This window comes from Anastrepha ludens, chromosome 4, assembly GCF_028408465.1.
Source record: "Anastrepha ludens isolate Willacy chromosome 4, idAnaLude1.1, whole genome shotgun sequence".
Classification (NCBI taxonomy): Eukaryota; Metazoa; Arthropoda; class Insecta; order Diptera; family Tephritidae; genus Anastrepha; species Anastrepha ludens.
Genome location: NC_071500.1, coordinates 34135904 through 34158264, shown reverse-complemented (window position 1 = coordinate 34158264; position 22361 = coordinate 34135904). Strand labels below are relative to the sequence as shown.

Here is a 22361-nt window from a genome sequence, read left to right as displayed (position 1 = left end):
GTTGGGAATCGTCGTATAATCACAGCACATTTTTTCCGACTGGTTTGGCGATCGTTTTCCTTCAAAGAGATTTGAGACGTTCTTCATCGAATTCAGAAGGCCTTCCGCGGCGGGACGTGTCACCGACATCAAAATTGCCATGTTTGTACTTTGCAAACCATTTCTTGCCATGTCACCTTTTTTATACCCTTCGGAAATGTCTCGTACTGTTTCGGCGGCTTCGCTAGCTTTTTAACCTCGATGAAAAGCAAAGAAGAGCAGGTGTCGGAAATTGGTTTTTGCCTCCTGGGTATTCCAAATCTAAGCCTCAAGACTAATAAATAAATAAATAACTCAAAAATACAATTAACATAGTTGCGTAGAACAGAAAGAGTTCCATGGAATAAATATTTACCCTTTGCCAAACAGCAAACAATCCTAGAAGAATAAAAGGAAATATAAAAACGCTATGAACTTATTCCTCAACCCATAAATACATTAATGTTTTTCATATATTTTTTATTTATTTGGGATATGAAGTATGATCAAGTTGGCACTTACTTGTGTATGCATGTAAATGTGTGTGCACATAAGCAGATTTTTGTCATATCTCTTAATGCGATGTGGTTAAAGAACGAAACTACTCTGCAAAATTCGTCCACTTACGAGTACGTATCTACGTATATATGTGCATTATCCTTTATAAAGTAAAAGCAAGTAGGGAAGTACTAAATTCACTCCGGACCGAATTTTACATACTCATCCACATTTTAGCTTTTAATCAAATAAACGCAAAGATAAATAGAATTAGAGAATTCGGTCAGTAATAGCATTCCAAATACAATCATGTCAGCTATGCACCGTTTCATACTTGTTTGCCTTAATAGCCAAACTATTCATGTTTGGAAATATCAAATTATTTTGCTTGCCTGCTGGCATCGTAGAATATTTTAAATAGAGATTAACATATCAACATAAATTTCAATCCAATTCTAAACATTTTACATGGATTTAAATCATTGCTAATTATAATTTTCTTAGTATTGAATTTATGGCTGAGCATTTCACAATGCTGTGAGTTTCGACTTCCAATAGCGAAAATATTTATCAGTATTTATTTATAGATTTTGACATTCTAGCGACCAAAAGCAAAGTGAAGATAGATTACTCTTGTGGTTTTAGCTCCATTACTGCTAACTATTCCGTATGGCCTTGGGGAAAACGTGATTTCTATAAAGCGCTAGTCCATTTTAGTCATTGCTTTTCAACAAAATTACTTCCAAAACTTTAGTACTTTTATTCTACATTAGTCAACTGAGCTCTTGCTATGGATATTTCATTAGATTTTATTTGATTGTATGAGAGGAGGTCGTGGCTATAGACCGGCTTCACTCATTTGGAATACGAGCCTACGTTGAGAATCGCAGAAATATTTAAACTATTTCTCGGATTATAGCTTGTAACACCAGGCGAGCGGACGGAAATTTAGCCTGAACATATAAAAGTTCTAATTTCTCTCTAATCTCCTTGAGCACAGGTGTGCGCGATAATAAAAAGGGTTTGTGATTTTATTCGATCCCAATAATATTTATGTCTAATCTAAATGACGAGGAGCGCATTACGTTTACCAATCTTGGGCGGGTTTTATTAAGTCGTTGTTGAGATACACGCATCTATCAAAAAACGTGGGAGCAATCAGACTAAAAAGCAAAGACTACAAAATTTACCTCAATTAAGTATCCTCAGAAACTAGGGATTCATGCCTTGGACGACTGATCAATGCGCACCTCTGCTTAATCCGAGCGGAACATCCTCCACTCACATTCCTTCAAGGGAAGAAGTGCAGTGCTTGGAAGCAAAGGCTGGTAAGCCTGTTCAAGGATGGCTCAAAATTGGATGGAAGGATTGGTGGTGGAGTATTCTGCAAGGAGCGCTCCATCAGACTCAATTACAAGTTACTGGACCATTGATATATATTCCAAGCAGAGGTAGCGGCAATTAAAGAAGCAGCTGATTGGCTGCTCATTTGTAAATATATGTAATAACTGTCAGAGGAATAAAGCTCTACTCCGATATCCAAGCGGTAACCAGGGCCCTGGGCTCGATGATGATGCACCCGAAACTGGCTAGGGAATGTTTGACTTGCCTTTCGATTGCCTCCGAATTCTTCAATATAAGGCTCATCTGGGTGCCTGGTTATAGCGAAACTGCGAGGCATATGAGCTGTGAGTTACCACGCTAAACAAGAGGGTTATTCCAATCCCGTCGACTACCTGCGGTCTGCTAAACTCAGCGAGTGCTGGCTTAGTACACAAACTTGTACACAAAGTCGCGAAATCTTTCTGCCCATGAGTAGATCGTAGGCAATCGAGGAATCTCCTGAAGTTAACAAAATTTCAGCTCTCAAATTTCGTAGGTAGCCTTACTGGACATTAGCAGCGAGGTGTACAAGCCGCGAGACTCGGCATTATTCGAGTACTTTCTGCGTAAGAATCATCACAGCTTTTTATCCAAAACTTCCCTGCGAAAGATTTAAATAAGTTAAAAATATCTTGGCTCTCATCTCTTTGCTACGTCTGCTGATATAGCAGGCTAGGATATTAAAAACCTCTTTCATCAATAGTACAAAGCAGTTAACACCACCGTAAATCGGTCATCGTTCGGGTGTCTTCACCAAATATACATTAACATTTTTTTATTAATATAGTTTCAAAATAATTTTTCCTCCACTAAAAGTTATTATTTCAGGAGTTTTACTTAAGATTGCCTGTATTTATGTAAACATCTAAGTAAACTAACTGTGTATAGGTATGTTCCCACTGAGACGAATATGGTACTTTGGAAATTTGTACCATACAAACTGTATTTAATGTTCTTGAACGACGTAATATGAAGACTCCAAAGGTTACCAAAAAGCGTCCCAATTAATCAGATGCGCGAAGAGTGGAGCGATTATTAACTCATCAAGTAGCTGTAACACCAAAAAAAGCCCCACAAAAGATATAAAAGACCATCAGTAAGCTTGAAGAACGCTGAAAAAATCGTGTTGCAGGCCGCCATCAAGCCATAAAAGGCAGCATTATCTGACAAAAACACGAAAGCGAGGTTGAGATTCTGCAAAAAGCACAAACACTGGAGTGCTTGAAGACTGGGAAGGGTGATCTAGTCTGATAAGACCAGTATTAAGCGTTACTACTGCCACCGACCGCATGAAAAGCTGCAAAAGCATCAAATAAAACTCCGGCTCAGTTGCAAATACGCAACGCTAGTTTTGTGTTCGCGTCTTCATCGCTCGTTATAATAATTTCGGTGTACAGGCAATTCGCCATAAGGTGCAAAATCTCGGACGGCGCAATATCTGAAGAATATGGCGATTGGGGGTAGGATTTCCCATTTCAATGTTTTCAGGTAGGTTTTAACGGGCTTGGTAACGTAAGGCCGAGCGTTGTCATGTTGTAGAATCACTCCGCGTATTGCGGCCGCTTCTCGCGCAGTGCTCGGCTTAATCGCAACAATTGAAGTTGACACTGATCCCCAGTGATGGTTTCGCTTGGTTTTAGCAGTCCATAATAAATAACACCAATTTGGTCCCACCAAATACATAATGTAACCTTCGCAGCGTGAATATTCGGCCGAGCCGACGACGTAGAAGCATGACCGGGCAGTCCCCATGACCTAATTTTTTTTGGATTGCTGTAATGAATTCACTTTTCATCACCCGTCACGATGCGATGAAGAAAAACCTCCCGCTTTTGCCGCTGGAGCCGTTGATCACAGGCGAAAAAACGACGTTGGTTTAAACTTATATGGAACCGAAGTCCCCTGTTTCTGATTCATTCCCAAAGCACGCAATCGCTAGGAAATGGATTGACGGGTAACTCCTAATACTGAAGCACGCTCTTCTTGCGTTTGGCTCATGGATCCTCATTGAGCAATGCCTCCAATTCAGCGTCTTCGAAGGTTTTTGACCTTCCTTCGCGCAGACGGTCCTCAACATTAAAATCACAGTCTTTGAAGCGACGGAACCAATCTCGGCACATTGTTTCACTTAAAGCAGCATCTCCATAAACTTTTTGTAGCTCTCGATGCGCTTCAGCCACCGTTTTTTTCGACTGAAAATTGAAATTCAACTCTTCCCGCAAATGACGATTATTTGGCACAAAATCAGACATTTTCACAAAACCAAAAGTATATGATACCAAAACAAAATCACTAACGTGTCGAAGCAGTTCGTTTACCATATGTCTAAGCTTGATTTATGACGTTTAGGTAATGTTAGAATCGACTAGCACACACTGCTGGCGGCATCTATAGATAAACGGCGAGAACTTAGTTACACCTAATAAATTCAAAATAAAGCCAGAATCAATTTGATATCAGGCAGCGTTGTGGCTTTTATTTAAATTTCTTTTCCCATCGCTCTTATTTGGACACCCTCTATGTTTATTATTAGGTATCCTGATGACAGTGTGAATATAAGTTTAAAAATAAAAGCATTTTTAGAAATTAGTTCAATTTGTTTAATTTTTTGACCGAAATGACTCCCACTCTTCTTTTGATGAAAATACTACTTAGTAAATCGAAAATGTAACCCCAACATCTGTTAAATGGACTCCAAAAAAAAAGCGTGAATAACAAAAAAAATCCATAGACAGTGCCCAACTGAGATAACTTAGGTTTGGCAATCACGTTCCAAACACTAATTAGATTTGCTGCAAAAAAGCTTGTCACTTTCATTAAACTCATAAATCACGTAGACGGAGCAAGATTCTAACTCCTCTAAGGAAAACTGTCACTTAGCCGTGTTAATTAGATGCAAATATTTATTCGAAAATATTGTGACAAGGAACAAAAAAATTAGCTCAAAATACTTAAGTGCGAAAACAAAAATACAGAAATATGAAATTTAAGCAAAAATATGGCATCTAAGAACAAAACCAAAACGCAGAGACGAAATGGTACTCACGCTACTGTAAATATTCATTAAAAGTAAAATAAAACAGGACGCCATAGTATAGCGAGAGTTGTTGGCAAGAAAACCTCTCGGAGTATGAAAAAAAAACAAAGTTTCAGCATAAAATGGGGAAAATTAGAAACGCAAAAAAATTATAATACAAGTATAATAGAAAAATGTTTAGGTTTTCTTTTGCATCCACTCAACAAAGTCAAAATATTCGCCTCGCACCGCACTTAGCGAAAGATTACGCTACTAATGATGCTATCAGCAAAGGGGTCGTGCTGCTGGCAATTCAAGGAGTTATTTGCTTAGCGCGAACAGAAAAAGCGGGTTAAGGATATGCTAAACGCGTATTCTACAAGCAAAAGCATACACCAAACAAAAAAGCTTAAGCGCCGGTTGAACTTTGCAGTATAGGAGTAAAAGTAAAAATTTAAATAAATGAAGTACAATAAAAACAAAATGAATGGAAATGCTATGTTTTCAGGTATATTGCGGATAGTCTGCAATAATTTGAGCACCGTGGAGTCAAGGTAGAATTCCTTGTAGAATAAAATGCAAACAAAATGAATAATTAATGTTTAAGTAGAAGCGTTATAATGCTGGAAATAGTACGAATAGCTTACCTTCCCATAGAGTTGTAAAGTGGTGTGTTTGATTACTTATTATCATATTGAATTGATGAATTCGTCTCGCTGGAGCTGAACGTATTACCAGAGAATGTTAATGGACATTAATGGACATTAACATTCTCTGTTATTACCATACTTGATAGGCAGGGTGTATACGGTAGTTGAGGAAACCATTATTTTTCTTGTTGCTCTTTTTCAGACAAGGAGAACTACGACTTAACTCAAGAAATGAAGATACTTGCAGTAATATTCGCTTTAGGTGCAAATCACACTGATTTAGAAATTTCCAATTTTTTTATGCAGAATCTGTTGAAAAAAGAACACGAGCTACCATTAACGAGGATCCTTCAAAATCAATTGGCACTTTTGCGAGGTAACTCTATGTTTCTGAGAGTCTTATCCGTCGAGCAGTTCATGAAGGTCTGCGGTATTAATTCTATGTTATGCGCTATGCAAAATGGCATTGCTCAATACCAGCAGCAAGGAAAGGACCTCTCCAAGCCGTTGCATACCAAACGACGTATCAGACAGGGTGACTCACTGTCGAGCAGTTTAACCTGAAGCTGGAAAAGATCCTGCGAGCCACAGAATTTATCGGCACCAACGTCACTGTTGACACTTATAATTTCGAGATTGTAAGAGATTTAGTTTATTCAGGAACCAACAATAACACCGATAACAATGACAGCCTTGAAAGCCAATGGAGAGTCTCTCTTCCCAACAAGTGATACTTTGTAGGCTATTGAGTAGTAAAGTCCTTTCTCGACGAATAAGACTAACACTCTTAACGCCCTATCATACGGCGCAGAAGATTGGACGATGGCAACATTCGTTGAAGCGTCCCTTGGAGTGTTTGAGAGAAATAGTTTGGCGACTGGCGTGCTTTTTTATACTCATCCAAAATGTCGTAAGCGGGAACAGCGAGCTTTCCGGTTAAACAACGTTAAAGATGGTGTCATGCCATCACACTTCTTTATTCAAGGATTCGCGTGAGTTCTGCTTCATATATCGAGGTTCTAAAGGCAGTAGTGAATTATGGTGTGGGAGGGGACAGTCAAGACTTTGCTATCTGCTTCTTCACACAAAGCGATGGCCACACAAAGTTGGATAGCTGAAAATTTCTATAACCATAGAACATCGTACTTATGGTCGCCCAATTTTCCTGATCTTAGTCCCGCGGACTACTACGTATGGGGCGTAGTTGAGCTTGAAACGAATAAACATTCCTCATTAGGATGTACTTCGTTTTATCCTCGTTCATCACCAGACCCCATCCACTTTGCTTCTTTATCCAGGTTGGAAAAGGCAAAACGAACAGCGCGGTTGTTAAGGCCGATGTTATCAATGTCATCCAGATACGCCAACAATTGCTTGTGCCAACTGCTCTCCATTAAGCGTCACCTTTTGTTTTTTTTTTGTTTTTGTCAGGACAACTAGCAAGTGCAGTACTCAGACAAAAAATAATTATTAATTAATTATCAGTTCAACCAGCTGTCTGCACTCCCTTTTGCTTAATGACTGGAGATTTTGCGCAGTTGATCAAACATGACAGGTAACATCAGTTTGGTCCATCTGCAACCTCTCTCAGCCTGCCAAGCTCGCTTATAGGTTGTAGTAACACGTTGGCTAACCGTGGCTTTGATGGCCGCAGAAGGCAGTGGGCCAAAGAAGTTGGCCTCAGAGCCCATCTTAGCTAAGGAATCGGAAGTATCTTTACCCACGATACCCAGGTGTCCCGGGACCCATATTAGCATCAGGCTATTATGTCTGCCGACATAGTTCAGCCAGACTTTGCAGGACTAACCCTGATGTGGTTGGGGGCTGCCTAAGGCCATGAGCACAGCTATCTGTCGCTGCAGACACGTATAGATCTGCCTCTCCATCGGTTTTCCACAACAAAGTTCATCGCTTCTTGATCTGCATAAACCTCCGTTTGAAACACAGATGTATGCATTCCAAGAGCAAAGTGCAGTTTTATCCTGCTGGATTCCACGTAGACCCCAGAGCCGGAGCCATGCTCGGTCCTGGAGCCATCCTTGATAATACAAAAACGATGTTTGCCGGGCTCATTTTCAGAGTTTGACCACAACTGAGCCTCTGGCAGCACTACACTGTATCTCTTTTCAAGTACGACTCTTGATGGCATGGAGTCAAGGAGCATGGAAAGAATCGTTGGATAGAAGTGCATGCCTTCTCTGTTTTCCAACGCCGGACAGGGGCCGTACCAGTTCCCATTGTGCTTCAGCCTGCAGATGGCCTTCAAGGCGTATCCTTGGATGAAAGTATCAAGTGGTGCCAAACCAATCAGAGCATCTAATGCCGAGCCTGAAGTAGTCGGAAAAGCTCCGGTGCAACAGATGGTCACAGTGAGTTATAGTCTCGATAAGGTCCTCCTGACTCCCACGAGACAGAGTCTGCTCATCCCGACCACTGATGCATAGGTGATAAATGACCTATTTTATCATAGCCCTGTAGGTCCATAAGACTTTGCTAGGAGAAAGACCCCACGTTTTCCCAAAGACACCTTTGCACTGCCAGAAGGCTGTCAGTGCTTTAGATGTTTTTGTTTCAACGCCTGACTTCCAAAGGAGTTTACTATCGAGTATTACTACAAGATATTTAATTTCTTTGGATAGCTGGATTGTGACTCCTTTTAGCTTAGACAGAATGCATCCATCAAGATTCCTCCTTCTGGTAAAGAGGACAATACCAGTTTTAGTGGTATTTGCCGATAGCCCATTCGCACAGCTCCAAGTGTCAATCATATGCAGAGATTTCTGCACTTTTCTACAGATGTTCACAAGCGAAGGACCCGTTATCAAACAGGCAACGTCATTCGCATATGCTTGTTTGTGGACTTCAGCACCATTTAATATGGTGAGTAGAGGATAGCTCACCATGCACCAGAGCAATGGAGACAGCACACCACCTTGGGGCAAACTCTATTAACCCTGAACGACACCAGCATCGTGATGATTCTTTGGGCTAGCATTGAACGAATTCAATTCACCAGCACCCGGTCTACACCATGTCTGCTGGCAGAGCTGCACATACTGTCGAAAGTGGCATTATCAGAAGACTTCTCTATATTCAAAAATAATCCCAATGGCCTGCTCTATCCTAGCAGCAAGGTTTTGCAGTACCGACTCGCAGGATTTTTCACTTTGATAGGCATGCTGAAATGGAGAGAGGACCTTCAGCGACTGCTGAGGCATATGCAACTCCACTAGCCGCTCGAAACTTTTCAGCATGAAAGAGGTCATGCTAATAGGTCTAGTCCCCCAACCTTAGGGGTGAGAGCGACTCTCACCATCCTCCACAAGCGTGGTATATAAGCCAGTGCCAAGCATGCAGTGAAGATTTTCTTCAGGGCTGCAGTCACTGACTCTATGCCCTCCTCCAGCTTGGAGGGATAAATGCCATCTGGCCCAGGGAACTTGTAGCCACCAAAAGATTCGATGGCAAATCGAATGGCGGCTTCATTCACCACAAATCTGGGAACGTCACCTTACTGGTCGCTGCCTTATTGTTCGCATAGTTCAAAACTGAAAATAAGCGGCAGAAAGTAGAAATGAGGCTTTCGTGCCAACCAGATGTGTTCGATTTAAGCACACCCAGAAAGTCGTTTCTAAAGCTTCGATGGATATAATTTTTTTATCGACCAGGCAGCTAATGATTCGATCGGGAACAAATATCTAAAACTCTAAGAGACGACGCACTGATTTTTTAAAATAAACTTATGACTGAGGGTAAACTTCGTTAAGAATTGAAATTGGTCTTACCCCGCTAGGATAGAGAATCACTTGACTTGCTAAATTCAACTCAAACAAAATAATCAGATAAATAGTAATTGCTGCACCATCACAAATGCCAATTGAGAACATAACACACTATATAAACACTATAAGCTTTTGACGCTTCACTACTTATTCCGTCAAACCAAACTATCTAAACTTATGCTTGAATGGCAGCACTAAGAGCTCCCAGTTAATCGTCGGACAAATTTAGCGTTTATAAACTTTCCCGACGAGTGCTTATTAGTTTCTCAGAATCAACGTGTATTTAAGAATTTCAAACGCATACGAGGTGTGGCCTTTAAATATTGGGACTAATGTTATTATATAGTAGAAGTACACATCTGAAAAACGCCACCCATCGCCAAAAGTTTAGCGTAAAGCCTTTTCTTTCGAATTCGCCATCTCTTGCTTGTAAAAAATCAGTATATTGATGTCCTTTATTTGGATGGAGTCGTTTCCTTTAAATTTAAAAAGAATAAAAAAATCATATCTGTAAATTATCACTTGCAACTTTTAAAGATTACTTCTGAAACTGTGACAAAAGAGTGAATACTGATGATTCTTATTAAACTTGCCGCGTGGATTACCAATTTGTGAGACTCTTGGCTGAATTTTGAAAAAATCAGAGTTTTACCAATATGTCACGCTAAAATAGCTGGCGTAAGCTCAATAATGGCTTCAATAAAAGTATGAACAAGATAACGTGCTGGATTATTCCACATTGTCCGTCAATGGATTTCAATGTAGGCAAATCCACCTTATTTGCTAGATCTTAACCAGTGCGACTTCCATATGAAGATTAAAGGTAAAAAGGAAGGTAAAGTTTTCCTTAAAGAGAACATGACCCAAGTTCTGTCATACTGAAAGAAGCGTTACACATCCTGAAGAAGCTGTCAGAAGAAAACTTCCCACAGTTTAGAGCAATGGAATGTTCGCACGACAAGCAATGCATCTTGAAAATGATAATAAATAAATTGGTACCATATTAAAATAAATATCTTAGATCATCAGTAATTTTACTTAATAACCGCACCTAGCAACCGTAAAGCAAATTCTCATAGTTTGGAGAGCTTGGGACTTGCGAAGAGTGTTTGCTGTAGTGAAGATGGTGGTGCCGCAAAAACTTTGTTATCGGTTGTGAAAGAATAAACGGCAATAACAACAACAATAACGAGAACAACAACAAACAAAGCATTAAAAAATATGTATATGAACTCATAAAGAAATAGCAACCTAGTAAGGACGCAAAAAATTGTTGATACATAATTTAGCAACAAAAAAAATAAACTAAATCCACCACAAGTCATATTGGCGTAGGCAGGCTAAGCAAAGAAAACGTCCACATCAATTCGATCTGCTTTACAAATCAGCATGAAACAGCCATGTAAGTCCCGGGACACCGGGATCCCGGTTTTATTGGCAAGTAATCGCCTTTGCATTGTAGAGCATTTAGAACGTCTTGATGGATACACCAGTTAAAATTCATTTCGGAAAAAATATGGAACTAAACCATGAAAAATTTCGATCCTTTTTTTAGCAAAATTTTCAACGAGGATGCACCAGACAACAACGTATCGGTGAATTAAAATCATTTCACGGCGGGGGAGGACCATTCTTTAGCACCGTTAAAAGTTGGTGCAATGAATTTTTTTGTGGTCAACGAAAACCGGGAAGATCGTCCAAAAACAGTGCTAGGTGTGCCAGAACATATCGATGGTGTGCGCGAAATGAATGAACAAAAATTGTCGTGTCACGTACCGTGAGATTGAGGCCCTCTCCTCTTAGGCATTAGTGTGATGAGCACACCGAAAGATGTAAAATTAACATTCGGCTTCAGCAATTTTACATGTCGCCAAAAAAAAGTAATATTAATATTGAAAATAGTGGGTTCGGATATAAAGACATTTAGTCAAAGTCTTAAAAAAGTTGCTCTAATTTTTTGAAGAATTCCATATCAAAGATTTTTTTTCGATGTGTTGTTTTTTGCAAAAACAAATTTACAAGATACCAGCTATTCATGACATAAAACCTCAGTGTTTTTTTAATTTTTCACCAACCTCGAATCTTAACTAAAAATTAATAAAAAAAGTTCCAGTTATAAGTGTAAATAATGGGACTTACTTTCTTTGTGAATAAATATGATGTGTTTCTCAGCTTCATTTTTTAGCAGGTCGTTTTTCTTTTAGAGCAAATTAAGTTTTTTTTTTGGCAGGTTAGAACGATGTTTCTTATGCTTCGTTAAATAGAACAGAATAAAATTGCACACTCTTTGCCTTTCGATTTTTCATCTTTAACTTTTTCACTCCGTGAATTAAATAGATAAGTATTTATGAAACATTGTCGTTAGTTATTCTTCAAGCTCTATAAGAGGTGAGCAAGCGGGATTCCCCCTCCACGCAGTTGCGTTGACCAAGCAAACACGTTACGCATCGCAGTCGAGCTTCACAATGCTACCATCAGTGACGCATTCTCAACCAACAGTGGAGTTGGGCAAGGCTGTCTCCTCTCACCGCTCCTTTTCACCTTCGTCCTAGATGGGCTCGTGTGCAAGCGAAGGCGGACGAATTGGTAAAGCTGGCACGCAAAGTCGGGCGGGAACTATAACAGTGAAGAATGATAGATGGCAAAGAAGTGGAGTTCGTTGCTAGCTTCTGCTACCTGTACTGCACTACAACAGCGGACAGCGAAGCAGAAGAAGACGTCAGTAACATTATGGAAAAGTGCAAACTCTGATATTTTCAGTAGCACCAATTTTGGAATATTCAGCGCATGTGCCAAGTAGTCGCTGCTATGTGGAAGTGAAACGTAAGCTACGTTTATAAAACGATCAAGTTGTTTCTATCAGTTTAGTGTTTCATGCACGAAAGTTCAAACTTACGCATTTCCAAATGGTGGTCACACACCAGCCCATTCGGCTACGGCGACTAACAAATGCTTGAGGATAATATCCAGAATGGCCCAACATAATATGTAATGAAGAACTCTGGAGACAAACGAACGAGGAGCTTGTCGTACGTCAGCTAACATGCAGGAAATGGAATTGGATAGACTACGATCTTAAAAAACCGGCCCACCGCATGGCAAGAATGGCCCTGTATTGGAATCCTCAGGGAAGTAAAAGTTGCGAACGGTCAAAGAACATCTGAAAAGGATCAATTCTGCATGACTTGTCCTCCATAAACACAACATGCGGCAATGCTAAGACAACAACACCTAACCGCGTACGTAAGAGAACCCTTACGCTCTTCAAAGGAGAAAATGAAAAAAATGAATCGTTAGGTATTTTTGTTGTTATCTGTAAGAAATCATGAATTTCCAGATTTACTTAGAATAAATAATTAAGGCAAAAATATGAAAGGGAAATTAAAAAATTAAACGAAAAATTGAAAAAAAACCTTAAACAGCTAAATGCTAAAGGTGTGATCAAGTTTTGCAATCAAAAGGAGGATTGAAAACGCGCGGCAATTTTATGACAAGTAAAATGAATGAAAAAGGAAGCAAGGAGCCAAAACTAATACTATTTCGAAAGTGGAAAAGATAAAAGCCATGAATCAGTTTTGGAAAGAGTGACGACAAGGCACTGCTTTCCATTTTACACGCTAAAGAGCTCCAAGTAGTAACGAGCGCTGGCGGCTTTGAGCTGAACAATGAATAGTAGCCTATAAAAATTGAGAAAAATGTGCCACATAGTCTATGAAATTCAGCATGGTATTTGCCACGTGCCACAAGCACTTTCTGAATGTAAATATGCACTGAGCTTTTTTCGACAGATTTTAAGTTTTTTTTTATCTGATATGTACACGTCAAAGTATTATTACTAAACGCATACAAATTTAATATTTTCTTAATTAAAATAAAAGTGCATTTTTGGAATTCTATTTATTAACCACTATTTGCTCTGCTAGCCTCTCAAACCATATTGCTGTAATTTTTTTCGAGCTAAGTTGTTGCCAAATACTGAACATCTAAATCTCCGAAGAATACTCGGTAGGCCGGGATTGTAAAAACAAGATACCGAAATTCCCGGCGTGGTAAAAATCAAAAACAAAAAAAATTTAATAAAAATCGCATCCCTAGTATGAACTTATAGATGTTTCTGAAGCTATGCATGTGTGCAAGTGTTTACTTGAGTTGAGAATTTTGCCTCCACTTAAGTGTGCTTGCATTCGTATTTGTATAAGAAAACTACAAGTCACCGCCAAGGGGTGGCAAAAGCCACTTATATACTTCTACTCAAAGCCGCAAGAGTGCTGCCTAATCTTGTTTTCTAATCACAATCGCAAACAAGCTACAGCTAATACAAAAACAATAAGAGAAAGATGTACAAAGAAAGAAAATAATAATACGATAAGAGTAAATATGAATAACGAAAACAAAGTAAACAAAAAAGTTGAACAGGAAACTAGAACAAATGGAAGCGCCGCCAAGGCAAGCGGAAGAGTCTTGGCAACCGCCGCCTCCTGTACTTGAAAGGAAGAGAGAAGCCGTTCGTCATAGCGGAAGTGTATCAGAATGAAAATCGTTATAACAATCGCAAAAGTTGAGTGAACTAGTTTCATATTCCAAAAGAAAGCACAACAAAAATATTACAAGGAAATGCACGCCAGGCATTTCAATTTCAATAAGCTACTGTAGTGAGCTGAAGGGGCAATTGCTGATGGACGTCAGCACTTGACGGCACGAAGTTGGCATACAATTCATATTTGTATTGTAATTTCTGTTCGTAATGTCAAAAGTTGTCAAGCAAATTGCCTCATTATGACGAACACACATATGCACACACTAGTGTACATATATACATATATACGAGTATGTATAAGTACGCAGGCTAAGTGTGGAGAAAAAGTATGTAAGAAGAAATGCATGGTAATGGCATGACTCTTTACGCTAATCTAAAATCATTTTGATTTTTCACTTTGTATGTTTATTTAGATTCTTCACTTGGCCTTTAGTTCCACCCTTCGTGCGCTGAGCTTGCTACTTTTCAACTAAGTACGTATTAATTTTGTTTTTATAACGTGTGCAGTGTGTGCGAAAATAGGATTTGAGTAGCAAATTGTTTGAGAAAAGTAATTGATTGATGGGCTTATCATTGACGCCAGCCTTACTCAGTGCTCGGTGGTGCATAGCATTGGTGTGTCTGCAGAATGGCAAATGAATAATTGTTTGTGTCTGAAATTCGGCCCCCTATTACAAACTGCTTAACCTTGTTAATAAAATGAAATAAAAGTAATACAATATACGACTTTGATCAAAAAGTTCCCGAAATAACCGACAGCTAATGCTCTAAGTCAACCTATTTAACCTTCATGTGCCCGGCTTACTACATTTGTAGTAAATTGTGAAAAAAGTGAGATAAAAAAAATTTTCCGAAACAACAATTCCCGAATTTTTTAGTAGCTTCCTGATTATCAAATGAAAGTCAATTAAGAGTATAATAACACTCGAACTATTATTTGCCTGACCTCTAGACCCTACTTGAAAAAAACATCATCTTGCGGCCGGCTTACTACATTTGTAGTAACCGTATAAAATGTATGCAAAATAGTATTTTATAGTTGACTTCAGCTTGAACTAAGAGCATTTATAGGTCTTGTGTTACTAGCAGGTGTAAATAAATCAAATGACGAAGATGTGGATGTGCTATGGAGCCAAGAATGCATTTGCTTTTATCGAGCAGTAATGCCTAAGTCACGCTTCAAAGAAATTGTTCGATTCATTAGATTTGACAGCAAGCGTACAAGAGCAGTTAGGCTAGAAGCCGATAAGGCTGCTCCAATATCTGAATTGTGGACACAAATAAACGCAAATCTGCGCAAATATTACCAACCATTTGGAGAAATTACTGTGGATGAACAATTATTTGATTATCGCGGTCGAACTAGGTTTACTCAGTACATACCCTTTAAGCCTGCCAAGTATGGGATAAAGGGGTGGTTTGCATGCGCTGCTAAGTCGTTCTATCCACTCAAAAGTGAAATATATACTGGAAAAAACTCAAATGCTGGTCGAGCAATTAACGTAGGTGAAGGTGTTGTGCAAAGGTTAGTATGCCATTGGGAGAACACCGGAAGGACTATTATTTGTGACAATTTTTTTACATCGCTAAACTTAGTATTTAATGTCCAAAGGTCTTGCTATTCTTGGTACTGTTCGTCAAAATAAAACGTTTGTACCATATGAAATTAAGGCTGACCGCAATCGTGCTGAAGAATCTTCCATTTTCGGGTTTCTCGATGGAAAGTTTTCTTTGATATCTTATGTTCCAAAAAGAGGCAGATCAGTTATAATACTTGCCAGCACACCTTTGACAAATTCAATTGTAGCTGAAAAGAAAAACAAGCCGCAATACATCCTTGATTACAATGCAAACAAAGGAGGCGACGCAATGGATAAAACGCTTTCTGCATATTCATCGAAACGCAAAACATTGCGTTGGCCCTTTGCCATGTTTTATAACATGCTGGACATAAGTGCACTTGCATCATTCATCATTTACTCGGAAAACAATCCATATAACCGTCGCACAGACGCGCGACGAAAGTTCTTGCGGAGCTTGTCTAAGCAGCTTTTTATGCCAGCAATTGAACAGCGCTCTCAAGTTCCCCGGGTGCTGGGATTCCATCAAACACGTAAAGCTATCGAAATGGCACTGAATCGATCCCTTTTTGCTACATCTAATGTTGATTCATCTATTTTACCAGATATTTCCAACGATAAACAACCAAAATATCCTGTACCTTGTCAATACTGTGAAATAGGAAGTCGTAACAACGCACGAAAAATCTGAAGTTGGTGCAAAAAAGCAGTATGTAATGCACATGCCCAAACATATATTTTGGGAAAATGCTGTTCAACTCCTGAAAATTAAAATATTTTTTGTATTAAAATTATCACCTGAATTCAATGTTTTTAAATAAAAAGGTTATTACACACGTACAAGTAAAAAAAAGCACCATACAAGTATTTTTTTCTTAACATTACATTGGTTTTGCATGCAATTACGTAGTTACTACAAATGTAGTAAGCCGACCGGGTACGTAAGTTTTATATCCCGGGCACATGAAGGTTAACTGTTTTTTTTTTTTTTGCTGGGCTGCCACATTTGTGACTAGCATTCTTACCTAAATTTTATTGCCATTGCTTGGCATTTGTAAAAGTTACGCCGTCTTGAGTAAATCAGCCTCTGTACAGGCTTTCGATTTTTACAGTTTTGAGAATTGATTTGATTTTCGAGTTTGTATTGAATTTTGCGTTAAAAATGAGTTATATGGTGCGAAAACTTTAGTATCTCTAAGGAAGAAAACTGTTTCGTTACTTACACTCGAAAGAAAACAGCCGTTCACGAGTCGCATAAACGCTTTAAAAAAAAACGTTAGTCCATCGAGGCTGACGAGCACAGTGACAGGCCATCGACATCGAAAACTAATGAAAACATCAATAAAGTGAAAGAAAAGTGGGTCAATATCCGCAAATTATCCATCAGAGAGCTGGTAGAGGACTTGAACATTGCTTATGGATCCGGAAAAGAGGCCGAGTTGATATCGCCAGAAACAGAATTCTCAAGGCTGAATCCGGCACAACACTCGTTAAACGCATTTTTACTGGAGACGATACTAGATTCGCGGATTTATGAGTACAACACGTAATTCGGAACTCAGCCGAGTGAGCGGAGAAGTCCGCAAGAACAAACACTAAAAAACCACATCATTTTCAGTCGAAAAAGAAAGCGAGCAAACAGTGTTTCTAGGTTACAATGACTTTTATGTATAGCACGAATTTTTGCAAGAAGATCAGACAGTTATTGAAGATTATTAATTGGACATTAAGAGACGTTCACGTTAAAGAATTCTTTAATCAAAAAGGATTTGTAGGAAAGTAACTCGTAGATTTGCACCTTGATAACGCACTTGCGCACCTTCGCACAGTGCCATCATTTTCCGAGAATTTTTTTCCAAGAAACGACTACCATCCAACAGTCATCGAATTCCCCTCATAAGGCTCCCTGCAATTTTTTTCTGTTTGATCGGGTTAAATGGATTTGATAGCTGAAAGGAAATAAAGACGGCTCTGATGACTATAACGAAAATATAGTTCCAGCAATGTTTCGCCTACTCGATCAATCGCTGAACAAAACACTTTTGAGTTTTCTGAATATATTCCGGGAATTTTTTGATCAAGGTGGTATAGTGCTTAATTTCAGCTGCACGTCATTTCACATTCATGGTGATTACGCTCAACTTCTGGTAAATTACAAAAAAATTAGCTTTTTAATGAATTATTTAATTGCATGACAGATATTCGCATATTTAGTAGCATTTTCTTATTCTCAGCGAAAGAATTTATTTATGTCATAAGCAAAAAATACATATATGTATATACAGTTTTCCTACGCTTGTAAACCAACATTAAATCGCACACCACAAATTGGAGTGAAATTTGAGCCCAAATACCTAACAAAGATTGAACGCATCAATTAAACTTATATAATACATTTTTTTAGGCTTAATACGAGTACATATAGTAGGTATACCTTAGGTTTGAAATGCATGCCTCTATTTTCATGTAATAAAAATTTTGGATAATGTACCCGGACGATAATTGCAGTGAAGCATTTGTAAATTATGATCTGGTCTACCATAGTTTAGTCAATTTTATATCCGTGAGTTAGTTTAATTCGCAGTAGATGAACTTACGTTTTAAAAAATAAAATCCTACCAGCTCAATTAGTAAATCAGCCTTTGTTATGGACTCGTTCGATGAGGCTTTATAAAGAAAGAACTTACTTTGGTGAGCTTTTACTTTTAGATTTCTCTCCAGCCCCGAATCAAGCAGAGTCTTAATCTTACATCTTTGCTGGATCATCGCATTCTTCAGCAGCATTGCAAAGTCAACATCAACCTTGAGAAGGTTGTAGGCATCAAAAGAGTTGAGAAGATTCAAAGTCTCACTTCTGTTTTTAAAATCGGTGCAATGTCCACCCCACTATCGAAGGCATTGCATACTTTTTTTCAGTTTCAAACGTTTATTTACAAAAAATGGTTACAAATTTAATCTTCAAAATAATAGCCATCGCTAGCGACACATTTTTCCCATCTCACAGGCAATTTGTGAATGCCGCGCCAAAAAAATAAGCCGTCTTTGGCCGCAAATCAATCATCGAGCCATTTTTTGGCTTCTTCGTGAGAATTGAAGTGCTGCTCGGAAAGTGCGTGGCCCATCGATGCAAGCAAATGATAATCGAAGGCGCCAAGTCTGGTGAGTAATCCGCATGCACCAGCGATTGCCAATCGTACGTCTCCATCAATTCCCGGGTCGCTCTTGTTTGATGTGGCGGTGCATTATCACATTGTCAGTTCATGCGGCACCCATCTTCCGACCTTTAAAATCATGCCCATGTCTTTCAAACCTTTGGAAATGGTTTTTTGGGTCACTCCCAACTGCTCTGCCATCATTTCTTGCATCTGACCATCATCTTCATCCAACAATGCTTGCAATTCGGCGTCGTTCTCCACGCTGAAATCACTACTTCGGAATTTTTCAAACCACCTGAAGCACTGTGCTCTACTTAGAGCATGTCCACCTTAAGCTTCTATAAGCATTTGATGAGCTTGACAAGCATTTTTCTTCAACTGATAACAGAAAATCAACGATATCCGCAAATCGTAGTTTGAAGGCACGAAATTTAACATTTTTAAGAGCGACAAAAATGCATTGTTGTATGAAACGTAACAAACAATGAATTGAGTATTGTTGACAGATGACAGACGAAAGAACAAGACATTTGGGAAGGTTTAAAAATACTCCTAGCGACATCTACGGACTAATAGCTGAAAGTCTCATTTCATAGGTATGTGTGACATTAAACTTGCTTCCGGTAGATCTTCAGGCAAGATTTAGCATGCGCAGTGCGGCAATAAGGCTGAGCACTTTAAGGGGAGCGAGTGGTCTAGAAATTTAAAAAAATCGATTTTTTGTTTTTTCAATATTTCGAAAGTATAGTATCTTAAGAATATGCTGTGAAATTTGCGTGCGGACATTCCCAATATTATAGCTTCTACAACCCATTAACTCAGTGTTGCCAAAAAACCCGAATCGTCTGAAATTTTAATATGTTATTCACAACATCAATGGCTATCGCTCGTACCAGAATCAGATTATTATTTTTTTATTTTTTTTTTATTAAAAAGTGTGAAATTCAAAATCGCGCCATTTTGTCAAACTTTTTTTTTTATTTGATTAGCGGGGCATAACTACATACTGATTAATAATTTTATTGCTCTAGGTCCAATTTTTCGGGGGGATTAACTTCAACGCCATTTTTAAAATTATTAAAAGAAAAAAAAAATTTCATTTTTGTATACTGTGGGCAAAAAGTAAGGTGAATTTATTTGTCAAACTTCTCCGGATTAAAATTTCGCTCTAGTTATGTTTTTCATGAGTTGGCAGTACTGTTAATAACATCTGGGCCGACTTTCATGTGAATGTCATTATCAGTAATATATTTACGCTTGTGTTTACCAAACGACCAAGAGTGCATTTTTCGATTTTTACAATGTCTGATTTGATTGAGCAGAGAAGTGCCATCAAATTTTGTTTGCGGAATGAAATTTCGGCTGCGAAAACCCTTAGCATGCAGAAGGCATTTGGTGATTCGAGCATGTCGCAGAAAAATATTTATAAGTGGTACAAAGACTTCAAAGAGGGTCGAGAACGTGTTGATGACTTGGAGCGCTCCGGACGACCATCGACGTCAACAGATGACCAACACGTCAATAAAGTGAAGGAGTTAGTGCTCAAAAATCGTCGGTTGACTGTTAAAGACCTTACTAATATGATCGGAATATCAGAAGGATCTGTGAAAACCATTTTGAAAAACCATTTGGGCCTACGAAAAGTCAAATCTCGTTTGGTACCGAAAACTCTCAATTTCTTGGAAAAATGTCGTCGCGTTGATGTGTGTGAAACAATGCTTTCAGACTATCAGGACAAGCTCAAATGCATCATTACGGGAGATGAGACTTGGATTTATGCTTACGACCCTGAAATAACCGACCAATCAAGCGAATATCGTGCTAAAGGCGAGGCCAGACCGAAAAGAGCTCGTCAAAGTTGTTCAAAATAAAGGTCATGATAACAGCTTTTTTCGATTTTCGTGGTGTGGTGCACTATGAATTCCTTCCACCTGGCCAAACTGTTAATAAGGAATATTATTTGAGCGTTATGCTTCGTTTACGTGAAGCAATTCGCCTAAAAAGACCAGAATTATGGGCCAACAACTCTTGGTTTTTGCATCACGATAATGCACCGTCTCACACTGCACTCGTTCTTCGTCACCATTTCGCCAAAAATTCTACGCATATCGTTCCGCAACCACCGTATTCGCCTGATTTGGCTCCGTGTGACTTCTGGATATTCCCAAAACTCAAGAGACCACTCCGGGGAACGCGTTTCGAGTCGATTGAGGAGATAAAAGCTGAATCGAAGAAAGTGCTGATGGCTATACCGGAAATGGACTGTTTGGCATGTTTCGGGGATTGGAAAAATCGTTGGCATAAGTGTATTTCATCGAGAGGGGATTATTTTGAAGGGGATGAAATTGATTTATAAGAATAAATATAGATTTTTCATTTTACATCCAAATTCACCTTACTTTTTGCCCACAGTTAATAAAAAACAAAAAAAAATTTAAATATCGTTTTTCATGTTTTTTCTTCTTGTGTCTATAAGTGAAATAGTACGTCATTGTGAGTCAATGTCTCTAGTGTTGTGGTTGTCGTCGGACCGTCAATTTTGGCCAGCCTCTATTGCACCTGTGCTAATGGTGATGGTGCGCCTATGCTGCTAGTATTAACTGCTTAATAAGTAGGCATGCTCCGAAGATGGGTGTGCAAACACATGACTTTTGTAGAAGCTGTTTAGATGAGGAAGCGAAAGAGATGATCTCATACCTTCTGTGCCATTATTCTGCTCTATCCAGACGTAGATTTCCCATTTAAATAAACAATTTTTTATTGAATTGGAAGATATCAGTTCTGCAACTATTTGGCATATTCTTAAATGTTTGAAAATTACACAAAGCGTTTAGGAGAGATAAGGGCAAGATCTCCATGCTATGAGCCAGAGCTTGTCCCACAAGACAACCGCTTCAACCTAACCTAACCTTACAATATACATAAATACATATTACTTTTAAGCACTTACTTATTCAAATTATTCAATAATAATCTATACATAATATATATTTATACAATATGTATCCATAAATATACAAACATATACATTGTTATAATTCTCGTTTACAATCAATCAACATGCCCCTTAATTGCAAATCCCAAATTGTGTCTCTTGTCTCTCATACATTTTACTCCACTTAACAGGTCATCAATTATGATTCATCACGCGGCGGTGTTTCGGTCATTACCGAAAAAGGTGATGTGACTACATCATTTTTACTTATTCAAAATGCCGACTTAGCCGATTCGGGGAAATATTCCTGTGCACCATCGAATGCAGACGTAGCCAGCGTGCGAGTCCATGTGCTCAACGGTGAGTACAAAATGCATACTACTTAAATGTAATCCATTGCCAGTGTATGACTACGCACATATGTATATTTAAAAGAATGTATATATGGATTTGGTGCATGATGACATAACCAATGATATACGCAGACATATATGTATGATATATAAAGGTGAAATGCTACGTAGGAGCAAGCAAACGTATCCAGGAAAGAGTTCGCAAGAGACCAAATACAATAAATAAAGGAACGGATTTGCCCACGTACATTCTTACATACCCCCCATATTTTCAGGTCGACAGGGACAGGACTTCGCATTGTATGCCCCAATATGGCATTTACATTGGCATAAAGGACTCAAATATTTTCACATGAATTTGGCGAAAAAATTATTTCAATACGAACCGATGCACTTTGAGAATGATTATTGAACTATGCGTAGGTACAGGTTGGTAAAGCCGACCAACAGTGAT

General features: G+C 38.7%; 1 protein-coding gene across 1 annotated transcript in view; it reads left to right on the top strand.

The window, feature by feature from the left end:
• Positions 1–22056, top strand: part of LOC128861579 (kin of IRRE-like protein 3) — a 51345-nt gene extending 29289 nt beyond the window's left edge. Inside the window, exon 4 of the mRNA XM_054099820.1 lies at positions 21746–22056. Within this exon, the coding sequence (XP_053955795.1) occupies positions 21746–21940 (195 nt within the window). The 3' untranslated portion in view covers positions 21941–22056. The remainder of the gene's footprint in view (positions 1–21745) is intronic.
• Positions 22057–22361: the final 305 nt, after the last annotated feature.